The 25,054-nt window shown below is 35.8% G+C and overlaps 1 protein-coding gene across 1 annotated transcript; it reads right to left on the bottom strand.

The window, feature by feature from the left end:
* Positions 1-348: 348 nt before the first annotated feature.
* Positions 349-2,321, bottom strand: LOC131429582 (intraflagellar transport protein 52 homolog). Its single transcript, XM_058593801.1, has 6 exons — positions 1,953-2,321; positions 1,792-1,894; positions 1,587-1,701; positions 1,070-1,497; positions 760-1,008; positions 349-654 (listed from the first exon to the last, which is right to left on the bottom strand). Exons 1-6 carry the CDS (start codon positions 2,060-2,062, stop codon positions 361-363), a joined length of 1,299 nt encoding a protein of 432 aa, XP_058449784.1. The 5' UTR covers positions 2,063-2,321; the 3' UTR covers positions 349-360.
* Positions 2,322-25,054: the final 22,733 nt, after the last annotated feature.

Below are 25,054 nucleotides of genomic sequence, written 5' to 3'. Positions count from 1 at the left end.
TGCGGCAGGCCAGAAGCAAATAAATATCGTAACGAAACATGGGTTGCGTTGGAGGATGAGAAGTAGGCACAATTCTGTATTTAGTTTTGGTATTAATTCTGTAACCTGCATTAAATCCGCATTGACGTATACAAATCAGTACATTACAGATAATTCTCTATGAATGGCTGCTATAAATATGTCGGTAAATGAAAAAATTAAACGCAGTCTAGATGACAGAGTGGATGTTTATGATAGACTAAGGTGGTGCCACCATGACATATGCGAGTACTGTTCCAACTAAAGGAATATTCGAAATGACCGCTAAAATTTCGAGAAAACATGAAACAAATACTTTATTATCCTTCACAAACTGTTATGTTAGTCTTTATCGAGTCTCTTATAGTGAGCAATTTTCACGCTAATCAAATTCAAAATTTCTTTTGCCGTCATTCTCTGATCGTCCTGACAGACCTTCAAAATTCGTCCGCATTCTTGAATGAAATACCCTAGCTCTTTTTCGTCCAGCCCAGTCTTACGATAAGATTCCAGAGCCGGTGACAAGCATTTATTTGTTAGTTGTGTGATTTGAGCCTTCTCCGAGCTGAACGCTTCATCGAGATCGAATAATTCCAACGGTGGCGCCAATAAATCGCTAAAGATCGGTTGAAAAACCTGCAAAGTGGTGAATTTATAATTGTCACGGCGACAGTGAGATTTCTAATGCCACTGCCGTCGACCGATCGCTGTTGATCGATCAATAATGAAAGCACTACTAACCGCAAGCTGCAGTGGCGGTAAGGGGATCTCGAACTGTGGCTTGATGATCTTGAGCGGTTCGTATTGCACGTCCAACTTTTCATAGGTATTGATAACATCGCGCAGCAGATCGTTGTTTATCGAGTGCAGGGCCATATCGAAAAGCTTCTTGAAGTCGGCGGGAATGTCGTAATCGAGGGAATCCATCAAACAGATCTTTGGTTGCTCCGCCAAATAGATTGTATCAGGAATGATTGCGTAATCGTTGATCTAAAATTGGTAAAAAAAAATAATCGTTTGTTTTTCGAGTTTTGGAGCAACGAAATATTACCTCGAGATCGTTGAAGTCAGAAGACTTGAAACTAAATTGATTATCGAGAATCATAGTGAAAATGCTATCCCAAATGGACATGTTTGTCTCGTTGGCGATGTATTTATCTTGGAACATGTGCCCGGAACCAATCGCTATTATTTTCCCGTATGACTCGTTCTGATAGTATCCAGCCAAAGGGCGATTGAAAGGATAAACAACGGGTCCCGTAGTCAGCAGTATGTTCGACGGATGGATAACATTCATGGTCGCCCCAAATGGATAAACGAATTCCACTTTGTATTTATCGTCCATGAAATCGAAAGCCGTCAGAATACTTTTACTATAATCTAGCATATTGTTATTCATCGTGTCGCTGGCTATTCCACCGCTTATTAGTGCTTCCTTCGGATGAAAGTACTTGTAGTATTGAGGACGTACAACTGAATCTTTAAAATAATAATAATTAATCAAACTGTGTAGAATCAGTTGCGTATATAATAGTAGATTTTTCTTCAATCCGAATTATAAAACTAACCACTGTTAATTGTCATTCCATATTCTTCTAGTAAAAAGTTGACGTTTGTATTGAAATTTACTTCACCTCCTTCTCCTAACAGAAGTAACAGACGCCCTCCTTCCGAAATGTAGTCCTGAGAATGTTAGGTAAATTTAAGGAAATCAATAAAAAAATTTATCGAAAATAAAAAAATTGTCAATGTTAAAAGTGTGTGCATTTTTACCTTTAAATACTGAAACTCCGTTTCAGTAAATTTCTCTTGTGGACCGGCCAGTACAAAAATGGTTGCTCCATTGAGGACATCCGGAGTAATGTCACTTTTGTTACTGCAAAAGTAATATTATTAATACCGACTCAAAAAACTAAAACAGTATTGATTCGAACCTCTCTACCCGATAGGTAACTTTGAGTTTCCGATGTAATGTTTTGTAGTTATCTGGCAGCTTAAAAAGCTCATTTTTAGATGTATTAAAAATCACGGTCACGTTGTTCATGTTCAATTGAATTTTCCTTATGTTTGGTGAATTTATCTCGCAACTATTTTCATTTTATTGTGATACGTTTTAATTGCTACTGTTTTTTTAAGAAGCCAATTTTTAACAGTAGAATTCTAACACATTATATTATGTTTGTCTTATCGAATGGCACTGTTTATCCGTATGTTTGAAAGCTTGTACCGTTTTCGTTACCATGACAGCCGAAAGGCAACGCCAACGAATATGCGCGCTCACCCATCATGCGGCCGAAGAAACTGCCGCTTGTTGAATCACGTAAAGACGGATCACACAGCAAACAAGGTGCTAAAATGTTCATTGTGGGGACTGGAATTTTTGTGTAATTTTATCTGTTCCTACTTTGTAAGCTTTATTGTGCTTGTGCCATCACATACCGCGCCAAACGGTAATGAGTGTGTGGACCGAATTTTGACGGTATCGTAGCGACAACCAGATTGTAAAAATTCTGAAGCGACTATAAGTAGCGACTAAATTAGATTTTATATTTTCGATTGTAAAATGATCATATATTTTGAAGTATTGTTTGGTCATAAATTATAGAGTATCCACGTCAGCGTTTTGGTACAGAGCGAAACTTTGGTTGCTGAATGAATCGTTTCGTGCAATGTGTCAGAGATTGTGAACAATTGAGGAAAAAACTTTTCCAAAGATAACGGAAATGTGCCCGATAAATATTATGTTTTACATTAGAATTTTTTTAGTTGGCTATTCTGTAGCAGAATTTCAAATCGGCTTTTGCTTTGAAAATTATATCGATAGTCCCACGACAAAAGGGTCTAGCTGCAAAAGGGTCTAGCTGATCCGAAGTCCGGTTCCGGAATTACAGGGTGACATGCACTAAAAAGTGAAAAAGATACACTTACTTTCTTAGGAGATGGCTGAACCGATTTTCACCATCTTAGATTCTACTGAAAAGTTTGAAGATGCCATAAGAATATTCCAACTTTTATTCGGATTAAACCCCTGGTTCCGAAGTGTAAAGAAGTTTAAAAATGTAAAAAAAATTAAAATTATTATTAAAATTTGTTTCATAAGCTACCTCTTTATTGGCTAGTGAATTTCGCTACTTTGCAGACCATGAGTGTCTGTAATCAAATAAACCCTTGATATTCCCATAAACGATTTGCTAAATTTTATCCAAGTCTGATTACCGCTACATATTTTCGTAAAATTCAAATTACCATTGAGAAACTTCAAAAAAGTTGTAGGTCTTATTAGTGTATGGTTGAATGAACCGAATGTCACTATGCCGATGTACGACTTCCGGTTCCGGAAATATCGACCATAGTAATCCAATGTGATAAAATGGAGCTCACTTCACTTTCTTACATGTGATTGCCAAGATTTTTATTAACTTAAATTCAAACGTAGTATATCAATGTAGTAGTATTATAACAGAGAAAAACTCTTTCCTAAATGTATGGCTTTTTTCCTAAACTTTTTTTGTAGTATTTCAGGGAATTTCTTCTGTAATATATAGGAAAAAAAAATAATATGAGAAAGGGAACAGGTTTTTCGGAATCAAATTGATTTACTGACAAAAAATGTTTGCAAATTCACTTTTCATCACCAGTAACAATTCTATGAAAAAAAACTACAAGGATCAGCCCCATGGGGTTGTTCGAGCCGTTGATGTGGAACAAGGCAACCAAAATTTCCAATGATTGACATTTTCAATTATTCGTCACACTTTTGAATCCGCAAATGCACAAGAGTCTGCTTAGATTGATCCTTAATAGGAAACAACACCGAACACGCGAACCCAGAATATAGACTCTATTTATCATGATTTGTATTTGTTTCGTAGTCGACGAAATAACATCAATAGCCTAAATGTATACAATTAAATGTTTGTACATGCTTGCGATACGGATATCGATATTTAAGCTTCTCTTCGCCAAGCTTATGTTCAAGTTTTGTATGCAAGCAGTTATTTTTATAGCTTTTCTCTACCATTACTACTATTTTGCGATTTCGGTTGAAGCGATAAAGTATTTCTCATTATCAATCGAGTTCATCTTATATAAATTAGAAATTGGTCTTATGCACTCCAAATTTACCCTGGGGTAGTTGTCAATTTCTCAGGCGAAACGACGTAACATGGAATTTCATCCAATCTTGCATGACACAAGATCAGAGCATACCAATACACCCAAACCTCCATTTACGTTACTTATATATGTATATATGTATTAATATACGTACGCATGTGTGCAAATATTTGTATTTCTTAATACATATAAATATTGGTGAAGTAAAAGCGATCATTCATATGTATAAATATATACACATATATGCAGACATGTGAGTGTGTAAGCATACATACATACATATATAAGGTACGTAAATGGAGGTTTGGGTGTAAAAGCTTCAAATCGTTTATGGCACTTTTTATCTTGCTGTGTAGCAACAACCTACCTCTAGCAAGCTACGCATAAGACTGAAACGTTAGCTATAATTTCGCTTCTATTTGTAGATTCGCGTGCTTCCAACAGTTTCGCTTTTGCATCGATTGACCAATCAGAGCGCTGCTTTCCCTTTGATATATCGCTTACTCCTTCAAAACCGTCGACTATGGCAGGGAAATCCGGTATACCGGAGATTTTTTGCAGCCAAAATAGGACACTGCTAGCTATTAATCAACATTTCAATGATATAAAATTAAAAATACATGGCTATGAACATTCAAATCAATACGTAGAAATATTTCCAATCAAATGGTGACATAATATTAATCATTGATACAAAATTGACTGAGCTGTAATTGTTCAAAACCTGACCACATTTCTACGTGTATTTTTCTTGAGTTTCTAGTTTGCACCGCTATATAGAAAACAAAAATGTGTTCCACATTAAAAAACGGAGTTCGACGTCCCTTGGCTTCAATTCAAATGGCACCCAATCGCCTACCTTTTCCTCATTGCTTTCAAACGTTGGCTAATGACTGAATGAGTGACTTTGAGGAATTTTGAAAGTTCGCCGTTCGTCGCTCTGCTGGAGCATGCTCACCATACGCTTCCACCAAAATACGATGACGTTCGGCGGCTGTTTTCTTCATAATGAAATAAATTTCTGCAGAAACACTTTAGTCGCCACAAAACGCGAGATTTTCTGAGTGAAAAAAGTATTGTTGTTTACGCTTTAGCTAAATGACTCATACTGATTCTGAAACTGTGTTACTGTTGCATTTCAATGCATACATTACTTGTTATCATTTTATTTTCAGTGCAGAATAAATACAAATAGCTTTCCATTAATAAAATTGCAAATTGAGCCGTAGTTTCAGTTGAATTCAACTAGTTTATTGAAAAATATCTATTGTAAAGTAAAATCATTCCAGACCGAGGCTCTAACATACGACAACTGGCGTAAGACCCGCGACCTATGCATTGAACCGCTATTCCGGGACAATACTCAGCACTTTTTCAATTGAAAATAATGATAGATGAATAAAACACGAAAGGCTTAATAGAAAGGATTCATGACTCGCTTAAGAAACTATTTTCAAACACATTAGTTTCAGTAATTCAGAAAGTTGTCAGGAAGACAAGATCAATTCAAGCGGGTTCATGTCCAGCTTATTGATATAGTTTCCACAATCTCACACAAAATGCATTGTAAACCTAACACCTATTAAAATGTGTACATAAAAATGTAGTACGAAACTCGAGTAATAAATCATCACAAATGAACGGCTGAATTCAAGAATTATAGAAATACAACTTAGTTCAGTAAACCCGTGGTTGGTGGTTCAATGCATGGGGTGCTGTTCATACAAGCCAGTTGTTGTACGTTCGAATCCCGACTAGGAAGGATTCTTAGTATTAGATTCAGTAGGATCGTAGCACCAGCCATGCTTGTATGCTATGAATCGGCTGCGGTGTCTGTTGAAACAGAAGATCAAATTCCACAAAAGGAATGTAATACCAGGGCTATGCATTGTCAGAAAATCAGGTTAAGTATTTTTGAATGCAAAACTTGAATACATGATGGGATAGAAACATTCGCTCTGCGAAATCGCCAAAGATAGCGGTTTTTACATACAAATTTTGTTGTTGACAAACATTATTGACACTAGAAACGCCTCTACTTTGCGAATCTCCGGTTTTTCCATTAGATATTTTTATCCGGTTTTGGGATTCAAAAATTTTTGACCGGATTCCAGTCATTTTTAACTTTCAAACAAATTTAAAATCCATCATCATCATACAGAACACAGTAATTTAATACGTCTAACAATAATATATGAAAACAAAAGAAAATACAATCTTCATCTGGAAAAAATTAAAAATCAAATTGTACTAAATAACTCGAAATCTACTTATAAAACAGATTTTATGTGTAAAATACATAACCTTTGGAACTCCGCCAATGTCGTTTCGCGCTTGATCTGTCTTGGCATCGAATAAAAAAAAATTCATTCCCTTATACAATAAGGAGTTTTGCGATCTGGCTAACAAAAAGCTTGGTGTTCTCGCATCAGATGCGTTTCTAGTATTGTACCGATGTAAATCAGTCCCTCTTTCAATTCGATCACACAAGTATCGAGGCAGCAAGCCATTTAAGATCTTGAAAATAAATACCATGGTAGTAAATAGGTAGTAAATGCTCTGTTTCACTGAAAGCCACTGTTAAAGTGAGTTAGAGATTTTCTTTAATAAAATAAAAAATCATATTTCAACCTCACTTAAGTATTATTCAAGACAAAATCTGGATAGTTTGAGTTTGAAATAAAAAAAAATTGCTATAAATTCAATTAATGATGCATTTTTATTCGTTTAGTTAAGTCGTCATAAAAATAATTACAGTTACTAACGGCATGAAAAAAACTACGAACCTATGAGTTTACTCCAGTCATTAGGGTAGGTGCAGATTTCTTTGAAACCGATTTAGCTGATTTTGTCCAAGATGTTCGAAATTTTTCTATAGATGTAGCTTGTTGTGTTGTTGTGAGAGAGTTCTTTTTTCCTGAGAGCCCAATATCGCTTGATAAGTCGCAACAGCGGATAGTTATGTGGATATCGCTACAAAACTCGTTTTATACCATTCCGAAATATCTTCGACGTAGTGACAAGATGCAAAATCAGACTAGAACAGCGAGGGCGCGTCATGGCTGCGTAAGAATGGTAACCACCGCTTCTTTAGGCATTATTCACGATATATTTACTTGTTTACCGTTCCGGTGGAGATCAAGCTTTAGCTTGGTCGACCACAGCTGTATATTGTCGGCCAAACCACATATTTCTTGGGGGTCATCTTGAAATTCTTTTGTGCAAGTTTTCTTACTGACTGTTCAAGATTTTCATAGCACCGCACACAACTACTTTTTGCACTTGCGCACTTTCGACGTCATATTCAAAGCTTGTATTATCATCAAAAATTGATTTACAGAAATACATTCATCAGTCTGCGAAATATTTTACGCGTTGGTGAACTTTTTCCAGAGATTGTATTTGGGGGAGTCCATATTTTACCGCGAACAAACCTTAGTACACATTTTTCATAACATTAAATGTTCAATATCTACTATAGAGTGTAACACCAGGGTTTGATTACCATGCTATTACCCTGCGTTTACATAATATTACACAACTGACCTTTTTTGCATCATGTCATATGTGTTGATGCGCTATGCTTCCAGCCTAATCTATTCTAACATTTAACGAGGCTTGGCTTGAATCAGTGGGGTGCTTAAAAACGATAAACATCATAGCGATTATTATTAAACTTTTATCTACTGTGCATTTGATGGAACAGAATTGATAACTCGATCGTGAAATTGAAAAAGCTATAAAACCCAACGTCACAGGCACAGGTGATGTTTATTTGAATGAAACCGGACACCATACTGTGGACGGGATCAACTATGCTTCGTGCGAGAAATTTAGAACTTTTCTCCTTCTGCTATCTTGATCGGGCTTACTGTCGATGAATTTATGGAATCTGCATGGGAGACCTGACAGTGAGCAGATCTTTACCCTAAATTTTATGTTGAACACGGTGGAATGTATCGTAAAATGTGCGAGTCAAATTGCAGGGAAGCTTCGGTGTATCGATACATTGGCGCTGCAAGTTCGACTAAATTTCACGTGCTCCCATAGGGTGTGAGCTGATCGTGTAGTTATTGTTTTGCTGTCGTTTTGCTTCGAACCGTGTAAAACACGCCTATACGTGGATGGGAAGGTTCACCAGCCAAATGGGACCTCACAAGAGTCCAACTAATGTATTCACATAAAGTACAACTGCTGACCAATGTTTGACCAGGCGGTTCAGCAGATCATGGCACTACACCTGACAGAGAACAAGTCGCGTCGTGGAGGCAATGACAACCACAGAAGGATTTTACCTGGCTCATGGTTGTTGTTGTAGTTGGAAAATTGTTTCTCTCGTGAATGTTTTGCATAGGGTTAGTTGTTATATTGATTCGAGGTTATGCGTTCCTATATAAATAAATTACTTTTTTCAAGTGCGATCCAAGAACGAAACTTGGCGCTGTACAATAATTTGTAAACATGTGTCACCCTCAGGAACATTAAATTATTTAATTCTGTCAATGAATGCACGGTAGAAGCGCCACGTTTTTAGGCACGAGAAAAGGATGAACGATAAAGCATCGAGAAAGCAAAGAAGTGCTACACATAATAGTGATATTCAATCTCACGCTCCTTTTTTCCAGATTGGAAATGAGCGACGAATGAGTCTCCCCAGGGAGCTGTTTGTTGGTATTATTTATTCGTGACAATTATGTAGCCCATGTTGGAACATAAATTTTCAACGGACGTCGCTCTCTTCTTGTCTTCTGAATGAAACTAAGGAGAAATTTTTCGAAGAAAAAAGCTTGATAATATCGATATGATGTTCGAAATCATTCACTACATAGTGCAATTAATAGACAATGGTTTACCACAATCACAGAAGTGGTAATGATAAATGCGTGATGAATTTATTTGAGTATTGAGCTCCTACCCCAATGATGCATGTCTACTTTTTCGATACTTGAATCCACTCTCCGGAGTGCAGTTTGGATGTGACTCTGCAACGAAACCCTCACGGGCAGCAGTTCTTAATGATCAAAACATCACAAACTGTCAAGTCTAAATATTCGACCAATTTATACCCCACACAGCCATATCTTGTGCGCGGGATCGCGTGCAATAAACTAACGATGACGACCAACCGCGGATCTCACACAGTGTGAACGCATACAGCTTTTATGATGCTCATAAATTGATTAATAATTATCACTTCGTTGTTGGCTTTGTTTCCATACAGTCAGGCACAGTCAGAGCTTTTTTCTCTTTCCGGACACCCTGGGTAGTCCCGATCTGTTGGCAGTTCTCGATGATCGCGCTCTTTCCCTGTGTCATGGCTTCTAGAAAATATACTCCGGCGTTGAGTGGAAAACATAATCAAATTTCATACATTTTGATCGTCACAACCCTTCAGCATATAAAAATATTACAATCAAAATGTTCGAACCCACAACTTTCCCGTCCGTTGTTCTGATAAAGTTTTTTCGCACTATACCACCAGTACCCCGGAGAAAAGCAGATTCGTGTAATACTTAGCTCTAAGGAACTAACCAGCAGCGCATTCGAGGCTGGGTATCACCAGGAACACACATTCAGTCGTTGGAGTGTCAATTTGTATTATTGGACACACGTTTTAATCCCTGCCCCTTACACCCGTTATTCTCACCATAATCACTTCTGATGGTGCTGTAATATCGATAGCAATGCACCACTTTCCTCGGCCGCTGGGACATGAACCCGCCGGAGACGATTCCCGTGCATCTGCACGACCTCGAGTGAGAGATGCAAATGAAATATTTCTTTCCGAATGGCATTTGACACTTGTTTATGGATATGAAATTTATGTGTAAATTATATTTCGATCTGAGATAAGGACACTGCCGTGATGGGAAATCAACGATTTTTCTCGATGGTACAATGGTTGTTAATGTAGTATGGCAAACATTAATTCCGACGAATTTATTGACGGCATCAGAAAGCGATGCACGATCACATAGATTTTCTAGAGGTTGAAAATCAAATAAGATTTAGTTTCAAGATGCGAAATAGAAACGAGAATTGTTAAAGTCAAATGATTCACGTCATATACTACGTTTCCAATACTTAAATGATAGTTTGGAAGCAAAAATAAAACAAAACTTGAATCGATAATGGTGAGCTCAATTCGTCCGCGTCCCTTGTCGTTATTTTTAATGTGGTGATTTGTCAGCAACCAAAATATTCCGCTAGAATAATGCGCGTACTTGGAATGCATTTTGTACATTGAAATGAAAATCTTATTTACATTTGTTAGATTTTTCATATGGATCGCATGTTGTTTAATTTAATAAAAGTCATATGAAAACATAAAACTTTTGTTTGGAGCGTACATTAAATCTACAATTAAAAAGTTGCTGTTTTCATAAGCCGAATAATTAAGCAAGTTTTAATAAGATTACGAAAGATTAGTCGAGAATCGTACTGCTTCAGGCAGCTAAAAATAATATAAAATATATAATTTATAATATAAAATGTTTTTATACGAAAAATATAATACCAAAAATATTTTGGTAAGACAACTTTTTTTATGGTAGTTTTTGATTCTTTTAAACTTAGTAATCCCATTAGTTTTAATATGATGCATATACGCGTCACTTGATCAATCAAACAGTTATCATTTGATCTATATCTCAAGTAGCAAATGTAACTTATTTAAATATTCTACAAAAGGTTTAGAATTGTTATATATGTTGATATGTTCAGATTTTTTTTTAATATGATAAAATTGGTTGTGCAACTTATCATTGTTAAGTTTCACAATACTATCGAAAAAATCACTGTAGAACAACTTTAAGTATATCTAAAACAATTGTGCAGCAAATCACCAACTTGTTCATGTTTCACTAGCAGTTATAGAAGTTCTGCAAAAATTTTCACATTGTTATGGAAAATGGGAGTAACTATAAGAATTGTGCACCTTATCAAAAATTTTCCAAACTCGCGAAAAAAATGAGCAGACCTGACATCACTTTTTTAAGATATTGAACGAAAAGTTAAGTGCATCACTCTGAGCAGCTTGTTTCTGCAACTCCAGCACATGGGCTTACCAAAATAGTCGAGCCCGCTAAAATGAATGACTATTTTATATTGTTGTTTAATTCAACTAGAAGATTTAAATTGATAAAAAAATGTCGAGCATTTCTTTCCCAAATATTAATGTTTCCTGTTATTTAGATAATATAAGTCATTACGTTGCGTGAACCACTTTCTATTCAACTCATTTCAAGATTTCATGTTCAAAAAAAACATTAGTTTGATCAAAGCTGTCTAAAAAATTGGAAAATTGTTTGAATACACATATTTTGAATGTTATTTTCACAGAAATTGGTGTACAATAATCAAAACACGTTAATTCAAAGTTGCTTGAAAATTTCGGGCGTACGAATACATGTTTCACCATAAAAATGCAGTTCGTTGTCGATTATTATTTACAAAAACACAAAAGATCAATTCTACAATTTGTAGCATTATCATTGTTCATGTGCAGATTGTTTTACAAGATCCATGTTTGTGTTAAGAGCAGTTGTATTGAAAATAAAATGTTAAACTTATTCATTAGAAATTAAGTTTGTTATGTTTTTTTGTTAACGTCATTCCATTTCTTGTTTACATTACATAGTAATTTACACGAGTTGTTTTTTCGTTGATTTTTTTACTGTCTTCGTGATGGATCGACCCATGAGTTTTTGTATCAGTTGCACAATCGTTGTGAATAAATATTCGTAATAACTGAAGAACTTAAAGATATGTTGCACAACACAGAAAAATTACAAAAAAGAAGAAAAAACGAATCTTAAATTTTATTCGATTTTGTCGTGAATACGACTTACTTTACTATGGGGCGCCTTTTCAAAATTAGCCATATGGAAGAATGGGCAGAGCTTAATCGTGAATATCTCGACTTGTATTATTGGCAGCAACATAATTCTTTCACTATTTCATCAAAAATATGATCAGGAATTTAGGATAATATTTTGAACAGTGTGAGATAACCACAAACAACTCAAAAACTAAATTTTCTGAAAATTTTAAAACAACGCGGAAAACTCTTTACTTTTGCTTGGGTTTTTCGCGCAAGGACAACGATTTTGAGGTAGTCAGGCACATATCTTCAACTGACTGTACAGCATCTTGATAATTTCTTTCAATGAAATATGCAAATCCGAATTGAGATAATCGACGTCAAAAATCGTTGAAAATTTTAGTAGTGAAAAGGGGGAAAGTTTCGCAATTCACACAATCGATCAACTATCAATTCGAATTCGAAAGTGTAAAGAAATCGTGTCAGTTTTATTCGTATTCACGACATCCAGTTATGTCTCTGACATTACACACCCGTACTTTTTTTTTATTTTCAACCCGTTATGCAAACCAACATTCGCAGTGAATTGGATTATTGTTTTCTCAAAACCGAATAGTTCAGGAACGGCTACTTAGAGGATAAAGGTTACTATGAGTAACCTTTATCCTTTTAATCTGTAAAATCATTTCCTGGTGTTTAGTTGACTGTATATTGTTTTAGCTTTAACTTTCTCGTTTTGAGAAATACATTAATCAATGTTGTTTTTCCCTAACTAGTTAGAAGTAAAATAATGCCAAGAATGCGATTTTCCGAAATTTAATTTATTCGATTACTTTCCAATTATTGAAAAACAATTCAATTTTTATTACATCGACTTCCCAGAACTTTTTATTGAACACCGTTGTTTTAACAGAAAAGTGGGTACAGCGGCTCGAAGTTTGCAGAAATGTAGTTATCGACATTGATATTGACATTGACGATGCTACCGCAAATCAGAGTAGCAAAACAATATTTATTTATTTATTTATTTCGTCAAGCAAATGTAGACTACATATAAATTGTTTACAATGTTCACTTACATACTACGCATTATTTTCACGACAAAGCTGAGATTTTATTTGATTTTTTGACATAGTCAAGATGTTCGCAGTATTGATTGTAATTGCGCATTATTCGATTGACTGGATTGTATTTTGCATAATTTGTTCTAGCATGTTTTTCTAAAAATAATTTCCTGGAACGTAGTTGACGGCTAGGTATATACAAATTTAATTGCGATAATAATGGAGCTGATTGAATGCGTTGAGAAATAATGTCGCTGATAAAATAAAGCATTGCAAAGTCGCGGCGTTCTTTAAGTGTTTGTATATTGATGAGCATGCAGCGTGCTTCATATGATGGTAGAGGAAATGCTGTCCAGTTTAATTAACGAAGTGCATATAAAAGAAATTGTTTTTGTATCGATTCAATGCGTTCTTCGTGAATAATGTTATATGGATTCCATACTAGGCTGCAATATTCCAAGATGGGTCTTACATATGCACTATATAGCAATTTTATAGTATATGGGTCTTGGAAATTATGACTGAAGCGTTTGATAAAGCCCAGTATACTGTTTGCATTATTGATTATTGTGTTAAAATGTTCCACAAATGTTAGTTTGCAGTCTATGATTACACCTAAATCTCGTACAGTTTTACTTTTTTCTACTATTTGAATTCCTAAAAATATGTCTACAGAATGGGTTTCGTTTTCCCTACTGAAAGTTATTGAGTTGCATTTTTTTACATTGAATGTAAGTAGACTTTAGCAGCACCAAATATGGAATAGATTGATTTCGTTCTGGAATATTACAGCGTCGTTGATATTTTTAATTTCCATGAAGAGTTTCATGTCGTCTGCATATATAATCACTTTTAGATTTTTGAGTATGAAAGAAATGTCGTTTATATTTAAAATGAAAAGAAGAGGCCCTAGGTGAGAGCCCTGAGGTACGCCAGATGTTACATTAATTGGCTCAGAGTTTATGTTTTGGAAGCGAACTACTTGTACACGATTCGTTAAGTATGATTCAAGCCACTCCAGAAGGCTATATTCTTTGCCATATTTTTGTAGTTTGTACAGATGTAATGGTGTGGCAGTACGGTCGAAAGCTTTACTAAAGTCGGTGTAAAGAGTTTCTACGTGGTTGCCAACGTCCATTGCGTTCAAAGTGAATGTCACAAATTCGAGGAGATTTGTTGTAGTTGAGCGTTTGAAAAAGCCATGCTGTTTGTTAGATATTACGTTCTTCAGTTTACAATTTTTTCAAATAATTTTGGAATGAAAGAGATAATGGCTATTCCACGGTAGTTCCGAATGTTAGATATTGAACCAGATTTAAATATTGGTACAAGAAAAGAAGATTTCCATTCTTTAGGAAAAGTACATTTATTAAGTGATAAGTTAAAAAGTTGTTGTAGTGGTAGTGTGAGTTCTTCAGTTAGATTTTTTAAGAATATTGGTGGTATACTGTCAGGTCCAGGCCCTTTTGTTTTTCAGTGCTGTCGAAATGTCATGTTCTGATAGATAGTTTACAGAGATGGAGTTGGAAAATGCAGTTATGAAAGTAAAGAATTCACGGTCACGGTCAGTTTCTGAATACGATGTATATACTTCCTGAATAAAGTTTGCAAATTGTTTGCAGATTTCTGTACTATTTTTTCCTACATGTCCGTCGAGATGCATTTGAGATGGAAAATTGTTGCTTTTTAGTTTAGTTTTCGTGTAGTTAAGAAAATTCTTAGGACAAGTCTTAATTTCGTTTTCAATTTTGCGTTTATATTCTTTATGTGCTGCATTTATGGCTATTTTGAGTTGATTGCAGAGGTCTATGTAATTTTGAAGATGAGTGTCACTTTTTTCTTGTTTACAAAATTTTGTGTGATTTTTGCTTTCTATTTTTCAAATGTTTCAGTCGATAGTCGATATATTCAACTGTGTCATGCCCAACCTCAACTGAACTATTGAAATTCATTACAGAGATGGACAAGAGCAACTACGAATATTAGGTTTAATGAATTTAATAACCCCAAACACCAGAATTGTCTGGTGATGGCATGGAAAGTGGAAAATTACGTCATGACAATGCGCTGACTTTCAGGATCTCCAGTTGTCAACTCTAATGGGAATGTGTTCCAACTCACGGGAAAACGAGTATTTGTCCCGTTGAATGAATTCTTTCAATTTTAAGTCCAAATATCTCTAGAATGGCTACTTCTTTGAGATATGAGAAAATGTTCTTGATATGTAAAATAGTTTCATAGTTATAGATGTTTCCACTTAAGGCCATTCGTCTCTTCGGGCCATAAAAACTTTCTGACCCTAAGTGCGCGGGGTGGGGAATCGAACCCAGGCGGGCTGCGTGAAAGGAATCGACTTACCCATTACGCTATATTCGTCCCCTTAAATGGCTATTTGTCATCAAGAATTTAAAGTTTTGCCGATGCTGTCAAATTGTTTTAGCTGAGACTTCTTAGTACTTCAAAATGTGCTAAGAAAATTTACGTCAAATGATGGTTTTAAAAACGAGTTTGAAATAAAAATATTACAAAAAATTGAAGATGTGTTTCATTAAATTTGATTTTCTCGATTAGTTTTGTAAATCAAGAAAAGTCATTCAAATATTTTACTATACATTGTTAGAGTGATTTCCTTTTTTATTCAAATAACAGTTTCTGAGTTACAATCATTGGGAGAAAGCACATGCAGAAATACTTTCACCCTTTCTAAAAGTCTTGAGTCGAATTAGACTATCCGACTGTGCGAAACAAATAATTTGCTATACTGAAGACATACGCAAAGTTTTGTCCAGAACGGGGTATATGAAGTCGGATGATCTGTTATGATTTTTCGGAATTGTTCACTAGTAGTAATCTTATTAGTTAGACAATAAAATCGTTTTGCTGACTACTCAACCTAGAATTTATTGGTTGTTGTAGTCATTATTTCGCAGTTTCAAGAAAAGTGGAAAAAATTGTTACTTGGTGGTACAAAATCTCTACTAACAAAATACAGAACAATAACTAATATTTTACTTGTTTAGAAATATGAACATACATCTCTGAGCAACACACTTAAAAAATCCCTGTGATTTTACATCTCATTAGATGCACATGAATGGAGCATCGCAGTTCACGCAAATTCACGTGGAAGAATATTTAATATTGTGTCTAAAACTCCATAACATGAAATTCGTTGAAATAAAAAAAAGAATACTGATAGCAACCGCCGCGACTTGAACCGAGAATCATTGGATCGTATGTACGTCTGTTATTCGACTGAGTCACAGAAGCATACATCTGCTTGGTAGGTAGAAGCTGCATTTAAATTCATACAATCGCCCCTGCTAGCAGAATGCAAGTTACAGTCGAAACCAGTGAAATTCAAGCTAATTTAACATTAAACAATACCAATAAAATTTCCCGCCATTTGACGAATTAGGTCTTTATGAATTACATCGTACTAAGAATTAAGTCACCTGTATTATTCAAATTTTTTTTGGTGTGTACTCTATACACAAAAACCTGTTTTAATCCACCTAGTGGTGTAATGATGCTTTTTTCATGTCAATCATACCATGATATATAATACTGTGGTTTTATTAAAAATAATTTTCTTCGATTCTTGAAAGAATAACCGAAATCGGTTTGTTTGGTTTTTATGCACATTTCACCCCATAACTCCGGAACCGGAAGTCAGTTCAAATTAAATTCAGGAATTTAGTATGAGACCTAATAAGCTTTCATTTGAATCTAAGTTTGTGAAAATCGGTCTAGCCATCTCCGAAAAAAGTTGGTACACTTATTATCACAACTTTTCGCGCATTTTTTCCCATAGTCCGGAACCGGAAGTCGGATCCAAATAATATTCATGAATTTTGTATGAGACTACAAGACCTTTCGAATCTAAGTTTGTGAAAATCGGTTCAGCCATCTCCGAGAAAAGTTAGTGCAAAAGAACGTGACATACACACATACGCACATACACACATACGCACATACACACATACGCACATACACACAGACATTTTGCGTAATTGATGAGTCGAATGGTATATGACACTCGGCCCTCTGGGCCTCGGTTCTAAAGTCGGTTTTCACAGTGATTGCATAACCTTTATATACACCCAAACCTCCATTTACGAACCTTATATATGTATGTATGTATGCTTACACACGCACCCGTGTGCATATATGTGTATATATTTATACATATAAATGATCGCTTTTACTTCACCAATATTTATATGTATTAAGAAATACAAATATTTTCACACATGCGTACGTATATTGATGCATATATACATATATAAGTTACGTAAATGGAGGTTTGGGTGTATAAGAAAGGCAAAAATGTACTCCAACGTAAAAATTATTCATAATTTTCAACAACTCTTTCAAAATCTACAAATTACTTCAATCAGTGCCACAAATTACTCAATAATCAACAGTAATATGTGCTATCGGGCAGAATGAAATTTGACAAATTATCTCATGTTCATCTTATTTGTTTTGTGAGAGCATACAGGATTCTACATTATGGGCATTCGCTTCTCAGACCACCAGAACGATGTTGCATTCTTGTGTTTGAAATCAGTACCAAATGGGCAATCGTTCCAGTTTTCACGTCACACCCGCCTTCTTGGCATTTAGAATACGTGTGATACAATTAATTTTACAGCCAAAGTTAATGCGTACCTATGCAATGACCAAGACGACTACAAGCAAAATGAAAACCTACATTAGTTTTATGCATTCATCGATTTTCATATCGAACATTCTTTCATCAGTGTCTGAAGCATATTCTACTCATCTCCATCGAGCTAAACTCAACTCAACAGTAGCGTCATCGGCGATAGGCGGCAGCAGGCAGTGACGGTTCGAAATCTGATACCGGTGCAGCCTGTTGTTGGTTGGTCGGATGACAATGGCATTACGGTCGGTTACGTTCCTCTAGTTTTCTAGGCCACCTTGCACGATGTCGACTCATTGACGAGTTCTCTAGAACAAACGCATCAACCCGCATACACCCGTCGAATGTGGAGCCGCAGGTACCAGAGGGTCGACGTTCAGCTATGGACACGACGTTTTGCGGTAACTTTGAAAAATGTGCTGGAGGCGCATGGTGAATATTTATATACATATATCATGCGACTGAAACGAACAGATACTGTCAAAAACAAATCAATTCTTTATCTATCGGACCATCCATCATATGAGGTTCAATTTGTTATGCAGCAGATGGCGACATCGAGGAGATACGACGGTTTTGTGTTCGGTGCGGTTTTTCTTCTCCTGACGGCTGCGGTCAGTCAGTGATGCATTGCGGAGCTAGCGTTTGCCACGCTTGGTTGATGTACGTTCACTCATTCACCACCAACCGGAGCGAAATCCGTCTATCAGTTAGTGACGTTGAGGTTTTTCGCTGGAATTTGTTGGTTCCATGGTTGACCGGGGCTTTCTGGAGCATTAGATCGGTGTCCGAGGGTTTGCGGTGTCTGGTAGGGGGACATGAATGAAGCACAGCATATGTCTTCATTCAGTTTTAGCTAGCCGCCGAGCAACTTTTGTTGAATGGAAAGCACTTGTGGTGTTTCTTCAACTTGGATTAGGAAAATATTCGAGTCGTGCAATCTCCGATGGAAACCTGTTTTGCTCTGGTAGGGTTTCAAGGAATTTTAACTAAAGGTTTTTTTAAACGTTTTCGTTTTCCCAAGAAACTGCCCATTCGTGAACTAATCCATCGAAATGAGAGAAAGAGCAGATATTACTTGTAATCCCTGCTTTTCCTGTCTAAGCAACTGTATCAGTGAGCCCAAGAGTGTGTTTGTGTCTGCGCCAACTTGTGAAGGCGGAGCTTGATGGGGGCAGATCGATACAATCATGGGATGTTTGATGGCGCGCTACTTCTGCTTGTTTTCTCATGTGCTCTAGTGTGTGTAAATGTATTTGATAGGAAGCTGAATCACTGCAATTGAGAAGGATTTATATTTCTGAAATGAATGGTTAAAGGATAGTGTCTATTAAAGTTATGTTATTTCTCGTTCTAGTTTGTTAAGGAAAAGGCATAAAAATATTGTTAGCATAAAATGACTGCGTGACAAATGTTTGAAAATTATTAAATAGATTGAAAATTTGTTTCGCGTGGTTCATCGTAATTTGAGATTAGATTTTTTCCATTGATATAATGATGATTAAAAGATTCAAAAGATATCAAGTACCAGCAATGTTTAGAAGCAAACGAATGTGAAACTGTAAAGCATTATGTGTTATACATTTCTATGTTTTGCGTCTCTTGGTCAACAAAAATAAACCTTCATATGATCCAGCATAACTCCGGATCAACCCAACAAATTTCAACCAAACTTGGCACATAACAACGCATGCACTTTGAAAATGGCTAAATTTGTAGCACTTTCCTATATATTCTAAACTAATTTTTTTTCGAGACAGTGGACACGATTCACAAAAAACCATTAGTCCAATTGACTTGAAATTTTACGAGGCTGTCAAGCGAATGTGTACATACCAAAAAAATTTGAATTTTGTTTGGTTACTTAAACCCTCATACGATGTAATTCATAAAGACCTAATTTGTCATATAACGGAAAATTTTATTTGTAATGACTTAATGCTAGATAAGAATGAATTTCACTGGTTTCCACTGTAACTTAAATTCTGCTAGGACCAGCCAAGCAGATGTGTGCCTATGTGGCTCAGTCGATTAACAGACGTACTTTGTGATCAAGTGATTCTCGGTTCAAGTCGCGGGGGTCGCTATCATCAGTATATCTTTTTTTTCAATGAATTTTTGTTTCCATACATACGTTTATTTCATAGGCAATATACATAAGTTTTTCTTCGCCGTGGCATCCACAATACATAGTACTTTAAACCTAATACATTTCGAATATCATATTAGTATTTTGGTATATATTAGTTAATCTAAACACTGTTTTTATCATAGCGATTTGCTATTATACATTACATTAAATAAAATACATTCATTTTGTACATGATCTTATAACTATTTCAAATTTGTTTGTATCAGTTCATCACTTTTATTTAATATAAGGTAGCTGGCTATTGGTTGAACTCATGGAAGAGAAAACAGTCTATCATAAAATAAAATTAAAATTGGAACTCCAATAGACTTAATCGAATGATAAAGAAGTTTCATGAAAGGAAGGTCACGACAAGCAAGAATGTCGCGAACTTGGACATTGGATAGTCTACCTTGGTTACGCAAGGAATGTATAAGTTGAGATCTTACATCACGATACTCTACGCATGTCCAAACGATATGATCAATATCCCGATAACCTTCGTCACAAGCACAATGATTAGTCTCGGAAAGTCAAATTCGAATGAAGTCCCTACTCACATCCAGCCCCCTGAACCATGCCTTTGTCGATATTTTAGGGATAATTGAGTGCACCTACCGACCCAGATCATCTTTATCCCAAGAAGCTTGCCAGCTGGCAAGTGTTCTTCGGCGGGACGCGCTATAGAATTCGTTGAAAGCAATCGGTTTCTCATAAATTTCACCCTCAATAGCACCACATTTGGCTAAAATATCGGCTCTTTCATTGCCTGGAATGGAGCAATGAGCCGGGACCCAAACTATTGTGATTTGATAAGTATTGTTCAATATGTCGTTCAGGCACTGTTTTATTTTGCCCAAGAAAAACGGTTCATTTTTGCCAACAGCGTTTGAACGAATGGCTTCAATTGCACTCAGACTATCTGTGAAGAGAAAATAATGGTTTGGAGGTAATGTGACGATTACACTCAAGCTATAATGAACTGCTGCTAACTCTGCTATATAAACAGATGCAGGTTCTTGAAGCCTAAATGAAGCCGAAAAATTATTGTTGAATATACCAAACCCAGTAGCCTCTTCAATTCGTGATCCGTGTAAAATATTTTCTCAGAGTCAATATGCCTGAACTAACTTGTAAATATTTTTGAGATTTCCATCGAGCGTAGGTGTTCCGGGATTCCACGCACATCGCTCTGCATGGATGTGTCGAAAAATAAAGTTGAGTCAGGGACATTTAGGGGGCTGTCACGGATAGAAATATATCTTGAAGAGTCGATTTCCTGTGACATATAGTTAAAATATACTGTCATGAATCTTGTTTGAGATTGAAGCTCGACTAGCCTTTCGAAGTTATTAATAACCAGGGGATTAAGCACCTCACATGTTATTAGCAGTCGTGATGAAAGCTCCCAAAAACGATCTTTCAATGAAAGAACTCCCGCCAGAACTGCAAGACTCATTGTATGTGTCGAATGCATGCAGCCTAAAGCAATTCGCTAACAACGATACTGAATTCGCTCAAGTTTGATAATATGAGAGTTTGCAGCAGAACGAAAGTAAACTTATCCATATCACATCACTGAAAGTATCGTTGTCTGATACAATTTTATTAGATCTTCCGGATGAGCACCCCACCAAGATCCTGTTATTGCTCGAAGAAAATTTACACTTTGTTGGCATTTGGCTTCCTATCATTTGAAGCTGAAGCTGCGCGAGATCATGCTTTCTTGAAGAGACGACCAGCTCTATTTTCTCCGCAGAGAATTCGATACCCAGATGAACAGCCCAAACTGACAAGTTATCTAAGGTATCTTGCAATGGTTTTTGCAGATCAATAGCTTTGGGTCCAGTAACTGAAACCACGCCATCATCTGCCAATTGTCTTAGTGTACATGGGGTTACTAGACAGCTGTCAATGTCATTCACGTAAAAGTTATAGAGGAGCGGACTGTTCAATGAATTTCATGTCATGGAATTTTAGACACAATATTAAATGTTCTTCCGCGTAAATTTTCGTGAACTGCGACGCTCCATTTATGTGTATCTAATAAGATGTAAAATCACAGGGTTTTTTCGTAGTGTGTGCCTTATCTAGGATTATGCAGCATTTGTTTTACTAATGTTCTCAGTGCAAATATGAGCAACAACAGGGCGAAAAATCGCTCACTTCGAATTCTCAGAGATGATTGGCTTGATTTCCACAAAATTATAGCTAAATGCAAGAACTAACAGTACTATAAGCGTATTAATAATTCAATTGGACACGACTTCCGATTCCGGCATTATAACAATGTATTAAAATATTAAAAATTTCAAACCATCATTCACAACGTCGATGCATTGAACGTAAAAACTTTTTTACGCGAATTCCCGAACATGCGCGTTTTTTTACGAAGATATCCGAAGTTACGTTACGTTCGTTACTCGGATTTCCGAAGTTTTACGTTTTTTCGTGCGTTACGTATCTTCCGCGTTAAATAAGATAACAGAAATAGTGGAACTCACTTCGTTTCCCATATATGGCTTAACCGACCAGAGAACTGTTTCTATTTGTAGGTTATAGTAGTTAATGTCAAAATGAACTTTTTTGTTTCCATTCAAGTATCAAACAAAAGTATTTATATGGATACCTATGTACTAAATATGAGAATATGAGTGATAGGAGAAAGGCATCATTACACCACTAAGAGGATTAAAACAGGTTTTTCAGTTTGTTTCTCTTTCGATATCACAGTAAAACTCTGTTAAATGTGCGCCTTGAGTTAATTTGTTCTGTTTTACCGTTCTGATGTCGGAATAAACGCAATATCAATATTATTCGAAAAGAATTTATTTAAATTTTGACTACAATTTGGCCTCCTTATACAGGCCGGGTTGTAAATTGAACCCATAAACGCGAATCAATCCTTCCACGGTTAGAAACTTTAAGGCTATTTGGACATGGAATAATGATCTATAATCATTTGCTCATCAATTTAGCTCGGCAAGATTTTGGTCAATATGATCAACAACAACAACAATGGCTTAATTATAGCTTCCGTTTAGCCACCTGTTACAACAAGCCGGAGCACCGGTATTTGGGATTGCCACTAGCTGGTATTCTAATTATCCTCATGACTATAATAATGACGATGCGGATAATTCCTGACCAGTTAGCATCATGTTACAGGTAGGAATTTAAACTTGATTTCTCGTTGCCACGTTCCAGGTTATTTGACGGGGAAGTGTTTCAAGGGCGGAAGAATGAAATTTATCCAACGTTGGACTCTTACGATAAACCTCCCATACATAAAGGCACGAAATCTGAAAGGTGATACGTGATACGCGGTTGTCCGTGCTGTCACGTGGCTACAACCAGCGGTTTAGTAACTCGCTAAACTTCAACCTTCACGAATTAAAAAGCGATGATTCTTGATACCACCCAGAAGAAGTGCCGGTTTAGAAATTTACCGTCCAATATGTGTACCGATCGACTTGGTTTCAATGATTTTATTGTTGTTTTTCTGTACTTTCGCGTTGTTGGTGGTAGGATTAATTATACACCAGAGAAATTTTTTTCAGCTGGAAAAAGTTTACAAAAAGGGTTTTAAGATTCACTTCTAGATAGTTTTTTAATAGCAGTGTCGAAATGCGAGCTGGTTTGGTTTGAATTATATCTCAAATTATCATATTCATACTTCGGCAATTGGCGTTGAAAATAGGTGAATTTTATATATGCGCAGCCCGCACTGACTATCAAAATAAGTTTTACTTTTAAAATGGAATAATTTAAATCCTGAGAAAAATCCTGACAAGTGAAGATTTTGGCTTCAATATTTAAATGCTCATAAAGGGTGTAGCCGGGTTTCCATATAAAAACTGCCCCCAAACGGAACAAAAATTGATATACGCCGTTTGAAAGGGTTTATATTGGAGATGATTTTCCCAAAATTATAACCCTTTAACTGCCATATTGGTGGAGTTAGGGTGGTTCTTCTGATTTTCATTTTATTTAAATTTTTCAAAAACCTCTTTAGCAAAAAAAATTGAAAAAAATCAGGAATATTTTAGGAGTTATGAAACCTTTCGGAAACCTTATGGGAAATTTTCGATTTTTTTTTAATCGCACTTACAATTTTGGTACCACTCTAGATTTTACATTAAAAATAAATCATTTATTAGTACATTAAGCTGTATTTTTTTCAGATTTTTTAAAAATGTGGACGGGTATAATATCAGACTTTAAAAAAATAAATCATTCGGAAAAATATGCGTCTCCATAAAATTGTCATCATCCGATGGAGACGCATGGTATTTAGTTCTAAAATCATAAATCACATGCCCTTAGAACTAAATACCATGCGTTTCCATCTACAACTTGAGTTCGCATGGTCTCCATCGGACGATGATAATTTGATGGAGACACATGCTTTTACGAATGATTTATTTTTTTAAAGTCTGATATTATATCCGTCCACATTTTTTAAATATCTGAAAAAAAACATACAGCGTAATGTACTCATAAATGATTTATTTTTGATGTAAAATCTAGAGTGGTACCAAAATTTTGAACATTTTTTTCACACAAAAATGCATTTTGAACAATTCTGAAAAAAAATCAGAAAGGTTTAACTCCTCAAATATTCCTGATTTTTTTCAATTTTTTTCTAAAGAGGTTTTTGAAAAATTTAAATAAAATGAAAATTAGAAGAACCACCCTAACTCCACCAATATGGCAGTTAAAGGGTTAAAATTTTAGGAAAATCATCTCCAATATAAACCCTTTCAAACAGCGTATATCAATTTTTGTTCTGTTTGGGGGCAGCTTTTATATGCAAACCCGGCTACACCCTTTGTGTAAGTAAATAGTTCGTTGATGAACTATATATTCATTCAACATTGCATTGTACAATAGTGTCATGATGAAAGTGAATTCCTACGATACTCCTTTCCGATTCATCTTCGACTTGCTAGTGCATAGTAGTTCAATTGGAATTGTTTATGCAGGATTGTCTGTGCACAGACTGTACCGAAAAAATGTCGATACTCAAGTATATCAAACTGGTCCCTATAGCTCACCACTGAGCTTTGACTGCTCAACAGGTGGGCAAGGAAACGTATATCACTGTCACTGTTAGCTCGATTCTAGCCAATTCGTCAGTCTAATGATTTGCAGTAATATAAGAGTGATAGGAGGTATGAAGAGTTCGATAAGCTGAGCTCTTCGATTTCAGTTCAACATGTGATAACTATCGC

This window comes from Malaya genurostris, chromosome 2 (assembly GCF_030247185.1).
Source record: "Malaya genurostris strain Urasoe2022 chromosome 2, Malgen_1.1, whole genome shotgun sequence".
NCBI classification, from domain to species: domain Eukaryota; kingdom Metazoa; phylum Arthropoda; class Insecta; order Diptera; family Culicidae; genus Malaya; species Malaya genurostris.
Note: the sequence above shows the minus strand (reverse complement) of the source record. Positions and strands in the feature narration are given on the sequence as shown.